This window comes from Hordeum vulgare, chromosome 6H (assembly GCF_904849725.1).
Source record: "Hordeum vulgare subsp. vulgare chromosome 6H, MorexV3_pseudomolecules_assembly, whole genome shotgun sequence".
NCBI classification, from domain to species: domain Eukaryota; kingdom Viridiplantae; phylum Streptophyta; class Magnoliopsida; order Poales; family Poaceae; genus Hordeum; species Hordeum vulgare.
Window position 1 is genome coordinate 63,708,392 of NC_058523.1, and position 20,811 is coordinate 63,729,202.

Below are 20,811 nucleotides of genomic sequence, written 5' to 3' on the forward strand. Positions count from 1 at the left end.
TCTCGACGAAACTCCACGTTTAATCATTTAGTCCACTCCCGATTATTTACACAGCAATATTTAATTGTTGTTAACATGGCAAGGGTAAAGCGATGATTCTACATGGCATCCTAGACGGTTAACTCGCGGAGCATAGAACGGAGCTACAGCACAAGAACATGCAACACAAGATTATATGCCATGAATGCGTTATGCATGCAAGTTCAACCACGGGCAAGAAGGGAAAGAAGCAGGTGTCGCCACGGCGAGCGAAAGGGGAACTATGGCGGCAAGACGGAAACGATGCCACGGCAACGTTCCTATCCCGGTAACTCGTCGAGATATCGCGCCAACATATAGGGAGCGGGTGCGGGAACGCTAAATAAAGATGGGGTGATCCCACTACCGGGTTCCCATGTGTCGAGGGCACAACGAAAGAGGAACACGTGCAACGGCAACATAAGGCGCAAACATACATTCATCTCATACAACACATGCACACGGTCACGACACGTCTCATCGGTATACCTTCGAAGCGTGCAATCGTAGCGGTTCGGTCCGGTGAAGGAGAACAACGATCGTCGTGGAAGTCGAGGTACTCGGTCTCGTCGACGGTAGTCGTTCGCTCGGCGTCGTGGTTCACGGTCTTCGGCGACGGTAGTCGAACTTGTTTCCCGAAGACGTCCGGGGGTCGTCGAGGATGTCGTGGTACTCGTCGAATTTGTCGATGTCTCACGGCAGGCGGGGATGGTGCACGCGGCGACGGCATACAACGACAACGGTGACACAACTACACCATCTACAGCAAGGCACCTAACAACAACAGCTTGCAGCTACGGCAACTTGCATCAGCAACCGGCAGAAGTGGCATGCAATTAGCAAGGGGCAGCAGCTACAGCATGGCAAAAGCAAGAGCAAGCCAGCAGCACCTAGCTAACTAGCAAGGCAAGCAACAGCTACAACTAGCAATGCTACCAACAACAACTAACACATCTAGCTACAGCAAGCAGCAAGAGTAACCTGCAGACAGGCAAATAGCAAGCGGCAGCAGCTACAACAACCACTACAGCCAGTAGAGCAGCGGTACAGCAAGCACAACAACAGGGCAACAGCAAGGATGAGAGGCCATGGCACATCGGCGACAGTAGGGGCCTCGGGCCGGCCGGGAGTTGGAGGCGGTGCCGGTGGAGGGGATCAGTCAGGGAGACGAGCGGGAGATGCGGGCACGACGACCTGGAGGCGAGGGACGAGGCGGAGGAGAGGCCATGGCGGGCGCAGGAGACGGCGAAGCGGAGCAGCAGGGCCAACCGGCGCGAGCACGGGACGAGGCACTTCGGGCGGCACGGCTCACGAGCACCAGGACGGCGCGCAGGGTTGCATCGGCGAGCACGGGGCACGCGGGGATTCCCTGCTGCAGGGGCAAGCCGGCGGGGCAGGAGGAGCCAAGGCACGCGGGGAGGTCAGCGAGGCCAGGCGGCGCGGCGAGGCCAGGCGGCATGGCGAGGCAGAGGGGGCTCGGCGCTGGCAGGGAGGCGGACAAGGGACGAGGGGAATCGGAGCAGAGGGGATGACGAGAGGAGGGGATCGGGGGCTTGGGGGAGGCGACGACGCACGGGAGGATGAGAGGGAGATGGGGATCGGTCGCTAGGGCAGGGGAGGGGAGGCCTTGGGCCTTGGCCGGCTAGGACTTGGCCTGGGGTCCTCCCCCTTTGGTTTTTTTCCTTTAAAAAAAACTGAAAAACACACTTTAAAAGAAAAATATTAAACAAAATAGAAAAATGCCTTTTTTTACTCCTTTAAAAATACACCCCAACTAAGAAAAATAGATTGGGCGCTTTTAAAGAATAAGATGAAACCTTTTGAAGAAATAAATAAACCCCAAGGGTTGCCCCCACATTTAATAAAATGATTTTCTTTAAAAGAAGACGAACCTTTTTTTAAGTAGGGGTTAAAACGGGAAACTTTAGCAAACTACAAAAACGAAATAAGAGGGGAGAGGGGGAGTTTCTATCGCACTAAGACTCGGAGAGCACTCGAAGCACACACACTCAAAACACCACACGTGATGCAAGATGCCATGCATGATGCGACGATGCAAACTAAATGATGATGCCACCAAATAAAATAACCACAAGACGGAAACGGAAATAAAGGGGAATCTTCCGGGGCGTCGGCATCGGGCTGTCATAGTATGCACCATATCAAATAGGGCGTGGCTATGACGTTCGGACACACCATCACACTATGGTGTTCCAGGTGGCATGAATTGCGAAACAATTTCCACACTGTCTCAACTATGTACCAAAACTCGCAACTCAGATATTCATCTCTATGATCATATCGTAGACAGTTTATCCTCTTGTCACGACGATCTTCACTCTGAAACAGCTTTGAACTTTTTCAATATTTCAGACTTGTGATTCATCAAGTAAATACTCCTGTATCTACTCAAGTTGTTAGTGCAGTAAGAACATAACGATATCCACTGCGTGCCTCAACACTTATTGGACCGCACACATCAAAAATGCATTACTTCCAACAAGTTACTCTCTTGTTCCATGTGGTATGATTTTGCATGTCTCAAGTGATTCAAAATCAAGTGAGTCCAAACGATCCATCTGCATGGAGTTTCTTTATGCGTTTATACCAATAGGTATGGTTTGCATGTCTCAAACGTTACAAAAATGAGTGAGTACAAAGATCCATCAACATGGAGCTACTTCATACATATTATACTGTCATGACTCAAGCGACAGTGCCACAAGTAAGTGGTACTATCATTATTACTTTGTATCTTTTGGCACCAATATTATGAACATGTGTAACACTACGATCGAGATTCAATAAACCATTGAAGGTAATTATTCAAGAAAATAGAATAACCATTATTCTCTTTAAATGAATAATCGTATTGCAATAAACACAATCTAATCATGTTCATGCTCAACGCAAACACCAAATAACAATTATTTAGGTTTAACACCAATCCCGATGGTAGAGGGAGCGTCTGATGTTTGATCACATCAACCTTGGAAACACTTCCAACACTTATCGTCACCTCGCCTTTAGCTAGTCTTCGTTTATTCCATAGCTTTTATTTCGAGTTACTAATCACTTAGCAATCGAACCGGTATCTAATACCCTCGTGCTACTAGGAGTACTAGTAAAGTACACATCAATATCATGTATATCAAATATACTTCTCTTGACTTCGCCAGCCTTCTCACCTACCAAGTATCTAGGGTAGCTCTGTCTCAATGACCGTTCCCCTCATAACAGAAGCACTTAGTCTCGGGTTTGGGTTCAATCTTGGGTTTCTTCATTACAGCAGCAACTGGTTTGTCGTTTCATGAAGTATCCCTTCTAGCCCTTGCCCTTCTTGAAACTAGTGGTTTTACTAACCATCAACAATTGATGCCCCTTCTTGATTTCTACTTTCGTAGTGTCAAACACTGCGAATCGCTCAAGGATCATCATATCTATCCTTGATATGTTATAGTTCCTCACGAAGCTCTAGCAGCTTAGTGGCAGTGACTTTGGAGAACCATCACTATCTCATCTGGAAGATTAACTCCCACTTGATTCAAGCGATTGTTGTACTCAGACAATCTGAGAACATGCTCAGCGATTGAGATTTTCTCCTTTACTTTGTAGACAAAGAATCTCGTCGGAGGTCTCACACCTCTCCACAAGGGCACGAGCATGAAATCTCAATTTCATCTCTTAGAACATCTCTTATGTTCCGCGATGTTTCAAAACATCTTCGGCACCTTGCTTCTAAGCCATTAAGTATTACACACTGAACTATCATGTACTCATAAAAAACGTGTATGTTAGACGTTCGCAACATCCACAGACGACGCTCGAGGTGCAGCACACCGAGTGGTGCATTACGGACATAAGCATTCTGCGCAACAATGAGGACAATCCTCAGTTTTACAGACTGAGTCTGTAAAGTTGTTACTATCATCTTTCAACTAATTTTTCTCTAGGAACATATAAAAATAGTAGAGCTATAGCGCAAGCTACATCATAATTTGCAAAGACCTTTTGACTATGTCCATGATAATTAGTTCAATTAATCATATTACTTAAGAACTCCCAATCAAAAAGTACATCTCTCTAGTCATTTGAGTGGTACATGATCCAAATTCACTAACTCAATCCGATCATCACGTGAGTTGAGAATAGTTTCAGTGGTAAGAATCTCTATGCTAATCATACCAACTATACAATTCATGCTCGACCTTTCAGTGTCATGTGTTCCGAGGCCATGTCTGCACATGCTAGGCTCGTCAAGCTTAACCCGAGTGTTTCGCGTGTGCAACTGTTTTGCACCCGTTGTATGTGAACGTTGAGTCTATCACACCCGATCATCACGTGGTGTCTCGAAACGACAAACTGTAGCAACGGTGCATAGTCGGGGAGAACACAATTTCGTCTTGAAATTTTAGTGAGAGATCACCTTATAATGCTACCGTCGCTCTAAGCAAAATAAGGTGCATAAAAGGATTAACATCACATGCAATTCATAAGTGACATGATATGGCCATCATCTTGTGCTTCTTGATCTCCATCACTAAAGCACCGGCATGATCTTCTTGTCACCGGCGCCACACCATGATCTCCATCATCATGATCTCCATCAACGTGTTGCCATCGAGGTTGTCATGCTACTTATGCTATTACTACTAAAGCTATGACCTAACAATATAGTAAACGCATCTGCAAACACAAACGTTAGTTTAAAGACAACCCTATGGCTCCTACCGGTTGTCGTAGCATCGACGTGCAAGTCGACATTAACTATTAAAACATGATCATCTCATACATCCAATATATCACATCACGTCATTGGCCATATCATATCAGAAGCATACCCTGCAAAAACAAGTTAGACGTCCTCTAATTTGTTGTTGCGTGTTTTACGTGGCTGCTATGGGTATCTAGTATGATCGTCTTACTTACGCAAAAACCACAACAGAGATGTGCAAATTGCTATTTAACCTCTCCAAGGACCTCCTCGGTCAAAACCAATTCGACTAAAGTTGAAGAAACCGACACCGCCAGTCATCTTTATGCAACGAGGTTGCATGTCAATCGATGAAACCAGTCTCTCGTAAGCGTACGAGTTATGTCGGTCCGGGCCGCTTCAATCCAACAATACCACCGAATCGAGAAAAGACTAAGGTGGGCAGCAAATCGAACATCACCATCCACAAAAACTTTTGTGTTCTACTCGAGATAACATCTACACATGAACCTAGCTCTGATACCACTGCTGGGGAACGTTGCATGGGAAACAAATTTTTTCCTATGCACACGAAGACCTATCATGGTGATGTCCGTCTACGAGTGGAGATTTGGATCTACGTACCCTTGTAGATCGCACAACAGGAAGCGTTAAGAAACGCGGTTGATGTAGTGGAACATCTTCACGTCCCTCGATCCATCCCACGAACCGTCCTGCGATCCGTCCCACGATCCGTTCCGATCTAGTGTCGAACGGACGGCACCTCCGTGTTCAGCACACGTACGGCTCGACGATGATCTCGGTCTTCTTGATACATCAAGCAAGACAGAGAAGTAGATGAGTTCTCCGGCAGCGTGACGGTGCTCCGGTGGTGGTGATGATCTACTCCTGCAGGGCTTCGCCCGAGCTCCGCAAAAATCCGATCTAGAGGTGAAACTATGTGATTTAGGCTAGAGTTGCACGTGGCAAAGTGGTGTCCCAAAAATCCCTAAACCTCCACTATATATAGGAGGGAGGGGGATGGGCTAGCCTTGAGGGACAAGGCCCTCAAGGGTGCGCCGGCGCTAGGAGGAGGAGGACTCCTCCTCCAATTCGGTTTGGGAAGGAGGAGTCCTCCTCTTCCTTCCCACCTCCCTCTTTCCCTTTTTCTTTTTCTTTTCTTTTGGTATTTTCTTATGTGGCGCCATGGGCTCCTTGGGCTGACTCAACCAGCCCACTAAGGACTTGTGGCGCCACCCTAGGGCCTTGGGCTCACTCCCGGGTGGGTGGGCCCCTCCCGGTGAACTCCCGGAACCCATTCGTCACTCCCGGTACACTGCCGGAATTGCCCGAAACTTTCCGGTGACCAAATGAAACCATCCTATATATAAATCTTCGTTTCCGGACCATTCAGGAAACCCTCGTGACGTCCGTGATCTCATCCGGGACTCCGAACAACATTCGGTAACCACACATATAACTCAACTATACTAAAACATTATTGAACCTTAAGTGTGCAGACCCTGCGGGTTCGAGAACTATGCAGACATGACCTGAGGCACTCCTCGGTCAATATCCAATAGCAGGACCTAGATGCCCATATTGTATCCTACATATTCTCCGAAGATCTTATCGGTTGAACCTCGGTGTCAAGGATTCATATAATCTCGTATGTCATTCCCTTTGTCCTTCGGTATGTTATTTGCCCGCAGTGGCAAAGGGAGGAACAAATTTTAGGTGTGGCGAAGCTTACAAAAGGAAAAACTACGTATAATACAAGCTTACTAGATATTATATACAGACATACTACTTTGTGTTAGCATTCACACGTGGACTAACCAACAACCAGTCCCGGCACACAAGCAGATATCCATTGATCTACGGTAGTGTGATGGCTTAAATATGAAAAGTTGTAGTATATATATTGTATTACCTTTGTAAATGGGACAAGTTAGGTGTGGCGGACGTCAAAGCTAGCCAGATAGCTGGCTCCGCCACTGCTTGCCCAAGATTTGATCGTTGGTATCCGCATACCTATTTCAATCTCGTTACCGGCAAGTCTCTTTACTCGTTCCGTAATACAAGATCCCGTGACTTACACTTAGTCACATTGCTTGCAAGGCTTGTGTGTGATGTTGTATTACCGAGTGGGCCCCGAGATACCTCTCCGTCACACGGAGTGACAAATCCCAGTCTTGATCCATACTAACTCAACGAACACCTTTAGAGATACCTATAGAATACCTTTATAGTCACCCAGTTACGTTGTGACGTTTGATACACACAAGGTATTCCTCTGGTGCCAGTGAGTTATATGATCTCATGGTCATAGGAACAAATACTTGACACGCAGAAAACAATAGCAATAAAACGACACGATCAATATGCTACGTTCATAGTCTGGGTCTAGTCCATCACATGATTCTCCTAATGATGTGATCCAGTTATCAAGTGACAACACTTGCATATAGTCAGAAAACCCTGACTATCATTGATCAACTGGCTAGCCAACTAGAGGCTTGCTAGGGACATTGTTTTGTCTATGTATCCACACATGTATCTAAGTTTTCATTCAATACAATTATAGCATGGATAATAAACGATTATCTTTAAACATGAAATATAATAATAACTATTTATCATTGCCTCTAGGGCATATTTCCAACAGGAGAGAGTTGATCCAGCTTGGCATCAAGCTCTAAGATCGCTTGCGCGATGGAGTCAATCCGGTCTTGCAAGCTTTTGTCCAATGCCATGTCAAAATCGATGCGAAGCATCTCATAGATGGCCCTTCTTTCCGGCTTGATCTACGCCACGCCACCACGTGTTGATTGTCGACGAACCGCGTGTGGCGACTATGGTGAGGAAATGTTTTGGGACCTAATGGCTCCGATGCCAGATTCTGAGCTCTTATAGCCTTGATTTATAGTGTCGTGGAGTTTTACATGAATAATTCAAACTACAACCTGAATTGAATGAAGGATGAAGAAGAACATCTCTTCAAGTCAAGCCACGACATCCAACCGTTCTGTTCCAAGCATATCTTATTCAGAGAGCTAGCAATTGATAATAAGAGTAAAAGGTCTTAGACCCATTACGGGTCTGCAACTCGAGCGGGCTGACGAAAGTTGAAAGTGGGCCTTCGAGTTAACGCATCGGTAGTCTTCCGCCTTTCAATGACATGAGAGCTGGCATTTGACACCTGCATTGCCATTTGGTCACCACACGGGAGTTGGCAGAAGATAACGAAGCAACGATCCACCATCTCTACGTGAAGAACATCAAACAGAAAAGCTCAGGAAATCGAGTCAAGCACTCATAAGATATTGAGTTTCGAACGCACACCTTTCACCTTTCTCTGGTGCAACTTTATGACCACCCGACACATCAAAACGAAACAGTCCTGTACGGCTACCGCCGATGAAAGCCGATTAACCATCACAAACTCTCTTATATGTGGGGTCAAAACAAACATCAAGCAGTTTGACACACAACTGTAGGAACTGTGAATCATGCTGATGGGCAACACTTCCAATCACACAAGCATGGATAAGGGCGAAAAATGGCTTTCAGAAAACAACAATAGAAAATATACCAAAGAAATTGAAAAAATGGAAAAGAAAGGGAGAAAAGGTCGTCTTCTTTCTCGTACTCCTCTCCAAACAAAACCGACACCTTCCACACCGCCAGCACACCTACCCGCGAGGGGCCCAAACCACGTTTAACGTAAGAAACACGACGAAATCTCCCAAAACGATTTCGCGTGAATTCATTCCCTTCCTCCTCCCCCGAATCCCCGAATCCAAACTCCACCGATTCCCTCGCCATTACCGGACCTGGAGGAATCCCCGGGGGTTCCCTCCAGCCCCTCCCCAGATCTCCCCGTCCCTCCCGAGCGCCCCGCGGCCCGCTCGACGGCGCTTGCTGGCACGGAGGTCCTCGAGCCCGCCGTTCGAGGGCCGGGGCCTGGGGTTCCCGCGTGGAGCGCGAGCGCGAGACGGCTCGATTCGGGTCGGCCGCGCTGGGCCTAGGGTTTGGTTGAGTTGATGCCTCCCCGCCTCGCGTGACAGCTGCACGGGAGATCTCCGCATGGATCAGAAGGGCCGCGGCCGCGGCCGTGGCGGCGGAGGGGGAGGCCGCGGGGGCGGGGGCGGGGACAATAGCCGCACCGATCTCCTCGCCGCCGGGCGCAAGAAGGTACCGAGTCCCGCGTTTTTTTTTTCTCTTTTGTGATTTTGAGGATTCACCTCTCCCCATTTTCTGATCGAGTGTTTGGCGTGGTCCGCGCGCAGCTGCAGCAGTTCAGGAAGAAGAAGGAGAAGAAGGGTCCCGGGAAGAAGGCAGAAGCCGACGCGGACGAGGGGGCGTCGAAAGCGGGTGCCAATGGGGAGGAGGCCCCGCCGGAGCCGAAGTCCCCCGTTGGGTTGAAGTTCCTTGCCGGGGAGAGTGGCAGCAGCCATAGCACGCCATTTGAGGTGAAGCTCGTGTTTCTTTAGTTTGCTGCGTGGGTTTGCGTGTCATTGCTCTGTGTAATGCTCATCTGCAATGCAGGACGCAACGATGTCGCAGGAGGAGCAATGCAACGGCCAGGGGCTTGCCACTGAGGAACCAAGCATTGTGGAGAATGCAGATGTTGTGCCTGTACTGGAGGACGCCGATGACCGTAGTGTGCAGAATATCAGTATCATTGAGCAGGGGAATTTGGATCATGGAAGTCCTGGGCCAGGAGATGGTGAAGATTCAGCAGTTCAGGCTACCAATTCAGATGTTGGTGGTGATCTTATAGGAGTTCAGCCTGGGGAGGTGGATGGCGAGAAATTGCCCATTTCGGAGGAGAGCATTATGCCTCAGGATTCTTCTCAGCGTGACATAGCCGATGACGGTACCAACCAAGTAGGGGTACACCAGGAGGTGCAGATGGATTCTGTTGAGAGGACAAGTAGTTCTGATTCCAAAGAAACCATGGAGGTGCCAATTCCTTCTCTAGACCTCAGGGCTGATAATGCTAATATGGGTGAAGAAGGAACTCGGGAAATGGAGGTGGGCGTTTCGGGGAGGTCATCAGATGGCAATATACAAGATGTTGAACCCACAGTTTCTGGTGAAACAGGCCTGGAGGTTGGGTATGAAGCAGCAATGGATCTTGCAGCTTCACAAGAAATTCCTGGACGAGGAGATACCAATGACGAAGCTAATGGAGTGGCCAAAGAAGCTGTTCAAGAAGATGCAGATACGCATGGATTGGATTTATCTGTTGAAAAAGTTGATTCAGCTTTATGTGGTGATGCTGTATCTCAAGGCTTCATGCCATATCGCCTTGATGAATATATTCAGAGGCATCTGTACGTGACAACTCTGTCGAGGGATTTGCTCCAGTTGCAGCTAGATGAAGGCACAGACCTGAATTCAGATGTTACACTGTCTTCTGATGAAATTCTCAAACTCCAGGTACAGCTGAAAGAATCTGAAGAGAGCAAAGTAGCAGCCCATGAAGAGATTCAACAATGTAGACATGAGCTCACGAACCTGAATACTGTTAAGGGAGAACTTGAATTAATCGTGGCTTCTCAGAAACAGGAAATTGACGCTAGCAACAGCAAATGTGAACAGCTGGAGATCGAGTTGCAGTCCTCCAAGGAGAACGCACAACAAATTTTGAGTGAATTAGCTGACTGCCAATCACTGCTGGAAGCTCTACAAAAGGAGAACATAGAGCTAACAGAAAACCTTGCTCTTGAGGAAAAAACCAGAAAACAGGTCGAGGCGCAGCAAGAACATCTGTCTGGTGAAAACGAGAAGCTTCTGTCACAGCTATCTGACCTTGAACTTAGCTTAGCTTCTGTGAAAGAGGTAATGAATGCTGGCAGTAGCAGGTGCGGAAGTTTGGAGGCTGAGCTGTGTTCCTTCAGGGAGAACATGGAACACACATGGACTGAATTAACAGATTGCAGGGCTTTATTGGAAACGTCGCAAAAAGATAATGTTGAGTTATCTGCAAAGTTTGCCATTGAATCGGAAGCAAATAAGAAACTGAAGGAGGATAATGTGTTCCTACATCTTGAGAACGAGAGGCTTTCGTCAGATCTGTCTGAACTAAATGACAAATTGCATCTTTCATATGCGAGACATAAGCAGCTTGAGTTGCATGTCAGAGATATGGAGACACACATGGAACAACTTAAAGACCAACTAATCGAGGAAAGCCTGTGTGCAACTAACAGTTCCAATATTTACCAATCTGTAATTAAAGAGCTGGATGCTAAGTGCAATGTGGTGCTAGACCAAGCTGAGACAGTCATGTGTCAAAGTCATGAACATCGCCAGGCCTCATCGGAAATCACTGTTGAAAATGCTGAAAGAACAATTACAAGTCCTGAGTTTGTTTGTGAGGGTAACAATCAGCATTCTCATCCTCTACTCGACGAGAAAGATTCAAGTAACTGTACTGCTTTGCAGTCACTGAAGGGACACCTAGAGGTTGCTAAAGGTGAATTGCATGAACTTCAAAAATTAGTGGAGCGGATGTCCTCTAGGTCCGATGGACGTGTTCTCGTGTCAAAACTCATCCAATCCTTTGAGGTCAAAGGAAACCAGGAAGAAACTGGAATGTCTGAAGGGGAACATGATGAATTAAAAAAGGTAACACAGGGGATGTTATGCTGCCTCGTTGAAAAGTTCAAGTCGATGACTTCAGATCTTGCAAAGGCTGAAAAGTATGTTGTTGGACTGTGTGACAGAATAGAGCTTTCAAGTAAGTCTGAAGTGCAGCATGAAGCAGAAAGACAGCGCACTGCAGTTTTTGAGGCCAAAATGGATGGGCTCTCTGAGAAGCTAAGCAACTACAAGAACACAATTGATCAACTGCACATTCAGCTTGCTAACGTACAACAAGATGCCGATGTTTATGCTGGGAAGCTCACTAATCAGGCAGAACTTTTGCATAACGATATAACAGAAAGGATTTCAATTCTTGAGAAGGAAAGGGCATCTCTATCAGGTTTGCTCAGTGAAGTTACCAACAAGCTCAGCTCTTTGGTAGGTACTATGTTCCCTAATGATATGGGTGCAAGCGAAGGTCTCAGCTCTAGTATTTTGGACTCTGTGGATCTCGCTGCTAAATCAATCCAAAGTCTTCAGGACAAATTAGAGTCTGCTCAAAGCGATAATGCTAAGCTCAGTACTTCTCTTTCGGAGATCAAGAAAGCACATTCTGATGTTCAAGATAGGAATGAACATGCATCTAGAATGGTTAAGAACATGTATGGTTCCTTACAGGAGTTTTTACTCAACTCGCTTGGAAATTCAGATGAAGCAAGTGCAGGAGATAGTGCCGAGGAGCCAATTGAAGCTCTGTTTAGTCATCTTGGAGGAGCCATTGAGCATTTGAAGAATCTATTGCATGACCGTCATTCTTTGCAATCAACCAATGCTAACCTGGAGGCAAGATTGTTGAGCAAATGTGAAGAAGTTGAAGAGATCAGCTTGAGATGCAGTTCTATAACGAAAAATATGAATGACATGTGCTTGCTGAATGAGGAGCTTAAATTAGTTTCTTCAAGTAAAAGTGCAGCGTTGGATGAGCTGCATGGTAGATGCCTCTCTATAGCAGAAAAAATGGTTCACCACTCTGCAGATCCTACCTCAATGGTTCTTCCTTTGATGTCTAATAGTGGTGAAGCTGAAGCGTTCAGCAAGGAGCATCATATTTCTACCACATTACTGCCATGTATTGAGCAGGGTGTAGCTTCATGCAATGAGAAATTTGAAAATGCAGTTGAGGAAATCCACTTAGCAAAGATGTGCTTGCAAAATGCCCAGATTTTTGACCAAGTTTCATTTGACAAGTGGTCCTTTCCCTTGCCTGAGTTAATCAAAGAAGAAATTGTACCCAAGGTTTGTGACTTGAAGAACGAAATGGACCAGCTCAGTGAATTGAACATTCAGTTAGAGACCGAAGTTCCAGTTCTAAGGGATGGCTTGAAAAAGCTTGATGAAGTTCTTGAAACTTCACGTGCTGAGCTTCAGGAAAGGTCTTCTGCACTTGAACAATCAGAGCAGAAACTTTCTTCTTTCAAGGAAAAACTTGGTATTGCTGTTGCCAAAGGCAAAGCCTTGATAGTGCAACGTGACGGCCTTAAGCAGTCTCTTGCGGAGAAGTCTGGTGAACTTGAGAAGCTTTCACAGGAACTGGAATCGAAGGATGCATTAGTGAAAGAGTTGGAAGCCAAGCTCAAATCCTATACAGAGGCAGATCGAATTGAAGCTTTGGAGTCAGAGCTCTCATACATACGAAATTCAGCTACTGCTTTAAGAGATTCATTTATTCTGAAAGACTCTGTTCTTCAGAGAATTGAAGAAGTCTTAGAAGATCTAGATATGCCAGAGCGTTTTCATTCTAGAGACATTGTTGAGAAAATAGAACTGTTGTCGAAGATGGCTGTTGGTGCTTCTTTTACCTTGCCTGATGGTGACAAGCGATCATCTATGGATGGGCACTCTGAGTCTGGTGTGGCCATGGATAGCATAAGTGATGAACAAATCTCAATTTCAAATCCAGGTTCAGATGAAATAAAGAACAAATATGACGAGTTGCATAGGAGATTCTATGAACTGGCTGAGCACAACAACATGTTGGAGCAGTCTCTAGTGGAGAGGAACAGTATTGTACAGAAATGGGAAGAAGTCCTTGATCAGGTTAGCATTCCCCCGCAGTTGAGAATGTTGGAACCAGAAGATAAGGTAACTTGGCTGGGAAACAGACTATTGGAGGTCGAGCATGAAAGAGACACGTTACATTCGAAGATTGAGCACCTTGAGGATTCCTCTGAGATGCTAATTACTGATCTAGAAGAATCACACAAAAGGATTTCTGAGCTCAGTGCAGAGGTTGTTGCTATAAAGGCCGAAAAGGACTCCTTCTCAGAGAGCCTGGATAAACTGAGATTTGAGTTCCTTGGACTCTCTGAGAAAGCAGTTCAAGATGAGTTTATCAGAGATAACTTGCGAAAAGATCTAGATGAACTACAGGAGAAGTTAGCTGAAAAGGCAAAGGAGAGCAAGAACTATCATGATATGGAAATAGAGGTACACAAACTACTCGATTTGGTGCGGAATGTGCTGCAGGATGGCAGTAATGCTGAAATTCCATCAGGTGGTGGTGCTGTACTGTGCTTGAGTGAACTGTTGAGGAAGGTTTTAGACCATTATGAAACTCTTCTGACAGAATCGACTCTAAGAAATGCTGCCGAGAAGGAAATTCATTTAGATGAAACCAAGCTGTCTAACGATGCTTCTACATCAGAGACTAGTAGAGATGACAAAGAGAGTGCACTGAATACTCTGAGTAATGAGTTGGAGCATGCTCGCAGGAGTCTGGCCTTAGTTGAGCAGCAGCGTGATGAAGCAGCTGAGAAGGCACGATCACTAATACTGGAGGTGGAGATGCTACATGCTCAAATAAACAAATTGCAGGAAGATGGTTCTGAGCAGACTCAAAAGTACCAGTCGCTTGTGCTTGAACTGGAATTAGTGAGTAAGCAGAGGGATAATCTGCAAGAAAAGCTAAATCAGAGTGATGAGTTAGAGCATGCTCGCAGTAGTTTGGCCTTAGCCGAGCAAGAACGCGATGAAGCTGTGGAGAAGACACAATCACTATTACTGGAAGTGGAGATGGCACATGCTCAAATAAACCGGCTGCAAGAAGGTGGTGCTGAGCAGACTCAAAAGTATCAGTCGCTTGTGCTTGAACTAGAATTAGCGGGTAAGCAGCGGGATGATCTGCAAGGGAGGCTAAATCAGGAGGAGCAAAAGTGCACTTCACTGAGAGAGAAACTGAATATCGCTGTCAGAAAAGGGAAAGGCCTGGTGCAACAAAAAGATAGCTTGAAGCAAACTATAGAAGAGATGAATGCTGTGATAGAAAAACTTAAAAATGAAAGGGAACAACACATAGAATCACTTGAATCTGAGAAAACACTATTGACGGGCCGATTAACTGAGAATGAGAAGAACTTGTATGATACAACGGAATACTTGAGTAGATTGTTAAATGCTTTGAGTACAGTGGACATTGCTCGAGAATTTGATACAGATCCAATCACCAAGGTTGGAAAAATTGGACAGGTTTACCTTGACCTACAGGCAACAGTGGTTTCATCACAAAATGAAGTGAAGAAATTGAAACGAGCAACAGAGCTGCTTCTAGCTGAGTTGAATGAAGCTCATGAGAGGGCCGATAACCTGCAGGAGGAATTAGCCAAGGAAGAAGCCGCACTTTCTGAATCCTCTAAACAGAACAATATTATAGAGTCTGCAAGAGCGGATGCTGTTCGCCACCTTGAACATATTACCTATCTGCAGGCACAGGCAGCAAGGAAGCAAATAGATCATTTGAAGGAGCTGAACTCTACCTGTGGTCAACTAAGAGAGGTCTGCTTTGACCTTTCACATCGCCTTGCCAACACATTCAGTAAAGATGTGGACCTTATCAGCTATATGGAGAGCTTCATGAAATCTTCTGGTAAATGGATGGATGGCACAAATATGGTGGACATACCTATTACTTCTAATGGGATGTTGACCAGTAGCATAAGCAGCAAGGTAAATTTAGCCTACCAATGTGTCAGTGTGTTTTGTTTGCTTCAGCACTTTGCATAGTAGTTTATAAAAGATTGGACCGATGTTGTGCAAGTAAGCTAATTTCTCTTGTTGCATTTACCACAGAAATGTAAATATTAGTCGATCATAGTATTTACTTCCTAATTAGATAACTCATACATAATTTTACTCGGTGAAATATTTAGTGTTGGAAATGAGGCTTGTATTAAGTTTCCACAATGTCATATTTCTGTATGATCGTCTCCTTTATTCTGGTTCACCATAAAAGAGATCAATGGCTTAATTTGGATAGAATATTTCCATATAAAATGAATCTCAGATGACCATGATGTGCTATATTAGATTTTGGTATTCTGCCAGATCTCTATTCACCACTTTCTAATTGATTTTAATTTGGTCTTTGCAGAATACTCATATTCCACATGCTCCACTGGAATTCACAGTGAATGATACTGATGGAACTCAGATATTACATCATCTTGCTATTGCATGCCATGCTGTATCTGATTGTGTAAAGGATTGCAATGATCTCAAATGGAATATTGACGAGCATGGCTTTTCAATTGACCAGAAAGCAACAGAGTTATCTGAAGTTATGTTCAACTTGCAGAACAGATTCACTTCTCAAAATAACGAGTTGGAATCATTGAGAGAAAACATTCTTGAACTGCAATCAGAGATCAAAGAGAAGGAAGAGGAGAGTTCATCATTGCGTAGAAATGTGAGTCTGCTTTACGAAGCATGTTCTACTTCAGTTTCTGAGATTGAAGGAATGACTGGTATGGGTTCTGGTAATGGGAGCTATTCTGTTGGGCAAAACCATTCATTTTCATATGATCATATAAAATCAGTCGTCGAGCAGTTAGGTGCAGCCGTAAAGGCTACTCGGTATAGCAATGAAGGGAACACAAAGGAACTAAAGGCTACTGTTCTTGAGTTGCAGCAGCAGCTTCAGGGAAAAGATGTGCAAATTAGCACAATCAGTTCGGAGCTTGCATCTCAGATAAGGGAAGCTGAATCTTATGCAAAACAGCTATCTGTTGAGCTTGAAGATGCAAGAATGCAAGTACACAATTTGGAGGAACATGTTGAGATGTTGCTTAATGAGAAGAAAGCTTTAGAGACCCAAGCAAGTGAGCTTAAAGATTTGGAGACAGTGGCAAGTGAGCAGCATGGAAGAATAAAGGATTTGACTGATGAACTGAGCAGAAAAGACCAAGGTGAGCTGATAGAATTTTCTTTGGTTGCTTCTGCTTGATTTCTTTTTTTTTAATCGAAGAAATAAATGATTTCATTCCTGCATTTGTTGTTGTTGTGGTGTATTGTACAGAGATCGAAGGTTTGATGCAAGCACTTGACGAAGAAGAAAAGGAGCTGCAAGAAAAAGAATTTTCTTTCAAGAGCCTTGAAGATTCTAGGACAAAAGCTCTGACTAAACTTGCAACCACTGTAGACAAGTTTGACGAGTTGCATAGCTTGTCTGAAAGTCTTCTTGTAGAAGTCGAACGCCTTCAGTCACAATTGCAAGAGAGAGATTCGGAGATCTCATTTCTGCGCCAAGAAGTCACAAGGAGTACTAATGAACTACTAACCACTGAAGATAGCAACAAGCAGTACTCATCTCAGATAAATGATTTTGTTAAGTGGTTAGAAACTGCGCTGATGCAGTTTGGTGTGCATTGTGAGAGCACAGATGACCATGATTACACTCAGGTTCCAGTATATATGGACATGTTGGACAAAAAAATAGTGTCGTTGATATCTGAATCAGATGATTTGAGGGTTGCTGTGCAAAGCAAAGATTCTTCACTACAGGTCGAGAGGACCAAAATGGAAGAGTTGTCGCGTAAATCAGAGGCTCTAGAAGCTTCTTTGAGCCAAAAGGATTCTCAGATAGGGATGCTTCGTCGAGACAGGACGATGGGCCAACCTAGATCTATAAACTTGCCTGGCACTTCGGAGATTGAGCAAATGGTACGAGAACTTTATGTTTTTATATGCAATTTAACACAAGCTGTATATAACGTATCACGTTTGATTAGGTTTTGTTTATTCATCGTCGCTTGCATATTTCAATTTGAATGCAGAATGACAAAGTAAGCCCAGCTGCAGTTGTCACTCAGATTCGAGGGGCACGAAAAGTCAACAGCGACCAAGTTGCTATTGATGTAGAGATGCACAAGGACAAACCATTAGATGATGAAGATGACGATAAAGGTGACAAAATCTTGCATGCTAACTTTAGGCTTATGGTGTTAATTTTGTTCCCTGGCTGATTCTCCATTTGTTATTGCAGCGCATGGTTTCAAGTCACTGACGATGTCGCGCATTGTTCCAAAGTTCACTCGACCTATATCAGACAGAATCGATGGGATGTGGTAAGTGCAATTTCAGTTCTTATTGAGTTGATTGAAGTTGTTCTCCTGTTAACTTTTATCTTCGATTTTATCAGGGCATCTGGTGATAGATTGCTCATGAGACAACCAACCTTGAGACTTGGTGTCTTGATATACTGGATAGCATTGCATGCATTGCTTGTGAGTTTTATTTGAAGGTGAGAGAGCAATGGTTTTATTAAGCTTGACTCAAGCATTTGGCCTTTCATGTTTGAACTGTTATAGCCTTGCTGTGTGTAGACCTTGGTTAAATGTCATGTGTGTGGTGAAACATGTTTTATGTGCGTCGTCATTACTAGAGTTTTCCTTCATTATCGCCTTTCACTGAAAGATACCTGGATGTCCTATGACACAGAGATATAATTGAGCTGCGTTCCACCTTATGTATTAGAAGCTGTTGAGGGTGGATGTGTGGGTGCTGGTGGTTTAGTTGAGCTAAATTGAATGAAATCAAATGGTAATAATAATTATAAAAACGTGCCGGCACTGTTGGGAGCTGTGTTTATCCCCAGTCATGTAACTTAAGGGATCCTCTGATTCAAAGGACTTGTATAGAATTTTTGGAGGATTTGGACCCTTAGGAATTTTTCATGTGATGGTCATTTGATACGTAGGATTGAAATCCTTAGGAATTTTTTCATAGGATCCATTTGTACAACATTCTGGAGGAAATTCTCTTTATAGGATTCCTTTGTTTTTTCTGCGCAAACATTCTCTCAAATCCTGTAGAGTACTATAGGACATGCCACTCAGTTCCTGCATTTTTCCTATTCCTGCAATTTGATAACCCTGCTAATCAGAGAGGCCCTTAATGATTTGGTATTCTGCAGATGTAGTGGTGGATCTCCTTGGTGAGCTACTTACTGTACAGTGCCATGTCTATGACAAGCTATGCAACACAAGCAATCCAGTCAAAATGATGTCGATTCTTTTTGAAGTTTGTTACTGAATACCTGAACCGAACGGGCACCTGTGTATCGTTTTTGTTGCCAATCTTCCCCTTTCTTCCGCTGGAATTGGTTCTGCCTCAGATGGGTCCAACTCAAGGCACCTGCACCTACAGTACCGATGGAAGAGAACCGGAGAAAGCAGCAGCAGCAGCAGCAGAGATCCCCTGTACATACTCTCATTTTTTGTTTGCTCTATTCTTTGCTTTTAGAAAGATTGAGGGCATCTTACATGGTAGCATCTACACTATACACCACAGGTTTACAGAAGAATGGTTGACATGTACTAGTAGTTTTGGAAGCTAGGGTATTGGGATGGTAACAGCGTTTCCCCCTCTTAAAAGTTGACCCCCTGTACTATTCTTAAATGTTTACTGTATACATGCATGTGCAATTGCAACACAGTAATTGGTTCAATTTCGTTGCTGCCATTGAGAATATGGTGTCCCGGCGACACAGTTCAGATGGTGGTGATGGTGTTGTTTTGGTGCTTCGGCTTCAACCCCATCTTGGCCGCGTGGTCCTTGGCTTGCTACCTCGGTTTTGTGTGTTGGCCAAGTAATTAGGGTCAGAATTTGGTGTCGTGGTGGCGTTGTTCAGATGGCGGTGATGGTGTTGCGTTGTTTAATGGTACTTGTCGTGGGTATAAGTCTAACAGTAGATGTGTAGGGTACGAAAGGATGGGCAGAGCCTTAGCTACGGCGAGGTTGTATGAGTTCAGGCCCCTCTGCGGTGGAGGTAATAGCCCTACGTCTCAGTGCTTTGGAAGCTTGTTGTCGAGTGGAATATAGAATACAGTGATTTCCTAACCCTTGCACCAGTGGGGGAGGGTGGCTTATATAGAGTGCGCTGCCCTCCACAACGGTTCGGTGCACAGGGGTGGAGTAGTGGTGAATAAATGCCTATGTTATAGGTAACGTATGTCTTAAATGCTAATAAAGGCAATTGGAAACGTATGACCATTTTCCTCCAAGGGGGTTACGATGCACAGAGTGGAATCTAGTCGGTTAGTTTGATATTCTCCGAATGCTCGTCTCCGACTGGATGGTCGAGGACCTGTTACCGACTGGATGATGGGAACTCCTTAGTTCAGTCGGAACTGACTAAGGGCCTTGTCCCTTATGAGGTGTAGTCCTTGGGTAGGACCTACACGGCAGGCCTATGACCCTACCCTAGGACTATAACCCCATCATTAGTCCCAGAATGGATCGGGGTTGGAACGACGAAGCGATGCTTGAAGTTTGGATCCGACTGGTACGGATGTGACTTTGGCGTTGCTTGCCTCGATCCATTTTATCTTTTCTGACCAACGATCCGAGTGGAAGTATTTGTGAAACAAACTGTCAGAGACCGAGTGCTTCCGTGGTATCTTCTGACGTGACCGGTCAACTGACAGCGGCGGATTTCCGGGATCCTCAAATTTCGGTTACCGCGCGCTCAGCGGGGATGACGGCATCGCGCTCGAGTAGTGTCTGACGCCTCAAATCCCGCGCCTTCATCTTCTCCACTGATATCGCCGCGGCCGGTCGGGGGATAAGATTTCGGGGCCACTTGCCAGCGACCCAGTCGGAACCTTACTTAAACCTGAGCGGCGAGGGTTTTTTCGTTACGCTCGCCGGATATCTTGCCTTTGCTCCGCCTCCCTCGCCATCCTCCGCGCACGCCAAGCTTCTTCCTTCTCCTTCTCCCTCGCGAATCCGCAGCTTCCGCCATGACCAAGGGGCAGACTAGCAAGCTAGAGGCGCGGAAGAAGAGGGGGAAGGCGGCGCCTCCTGCTCAGCGGAGGCAGCGAACGCTACCGGCGGGGTGGATCCAGGGGAACTTCCTCCCCTCCACGGTGACGGAGGAGGACCTGCTGGAGCTGGTGGAGCACGGGATGATTGCGCACAAGTCGTGAAGGTTGCCGGCGGAGGGTGAGACCGAGCCGGCGCCCCGGGAGGGGGAGCGCGTCCTGCTGCTCAGCCACGTGCATCGAGGTTTCTCCCTGCCCCCGCATCCTTTCTTCAAAGGCATAATGAACCACTTCGGGGCGCAGCTCCACCACTTTCCCCCGAATGCCATAGTTCATCTCTCTGCTTTCGTAGTCTTGTGCGAGTGCTTCATCGGCTGTCCTTCCCATTGGGGGCTTTTCAAACATATC

General features: G+C 45.5%; 1 protein-coding gene across 1 annotated transcript; it reads left to right on the forward strand.

The window, feature by feature from the left end:
* Positions 1-8,391: 8,391 nt before the first annotated feature.
* LOC123401178 (golgin subfamily B member 1) lies at positions 8,392-19,088 on the forward strand. The gene is made up of 9 exons (XM_045094911.1): positions 8,392-8,908; positions 9,004-9,186; positions 9,263-15,310; positions 15,735-16,548; positions 16,659-17,302; positions 17,416-17,545; positions 17,625-17,706; positions 17,781-17,882; positions 18,555-19,088. Exons 1-8 carry the CDS (start codon positions 8,801-8,803, stop codon positions 17,878-17,880), a joined length of 8,109 nt encoding a protein of 2,702 aa, XP_044950846.1. The 5' UTR covers positions 8,392-8,800; the 3' UTR covers positions 17,881-17,882; positions 18,555-19,088.
* The last annotated feature ends 1,723 nt before the right edge of the window (positions 19,089-20,811 follow it).

Bases quoted from the DNA above. Each gene is read 5' to 3' on its own strand.
- LOC123401178 (XM_045094911.1), top strand. From the start codon at position 8,801: ATGGATCAGAAGGGCCGCGGCCGCGGCCGTGGCGGCGGAGGGGGAGGC. The intron at 16,549-16,658 runs GTGAGCTGATAG...TGTATTGTACAG, and splicing joins ACTGAGCAGAAAAGACCAAG to AGATCGAAGGTTTGATGCAA. The intron at 17,707-17,780 runs GTAAGTGCAATT...CGATTTTATCAG, and splicing joins GACAGAATCGATGGGATGTG to GGCATCTGGTGATAGATTGC.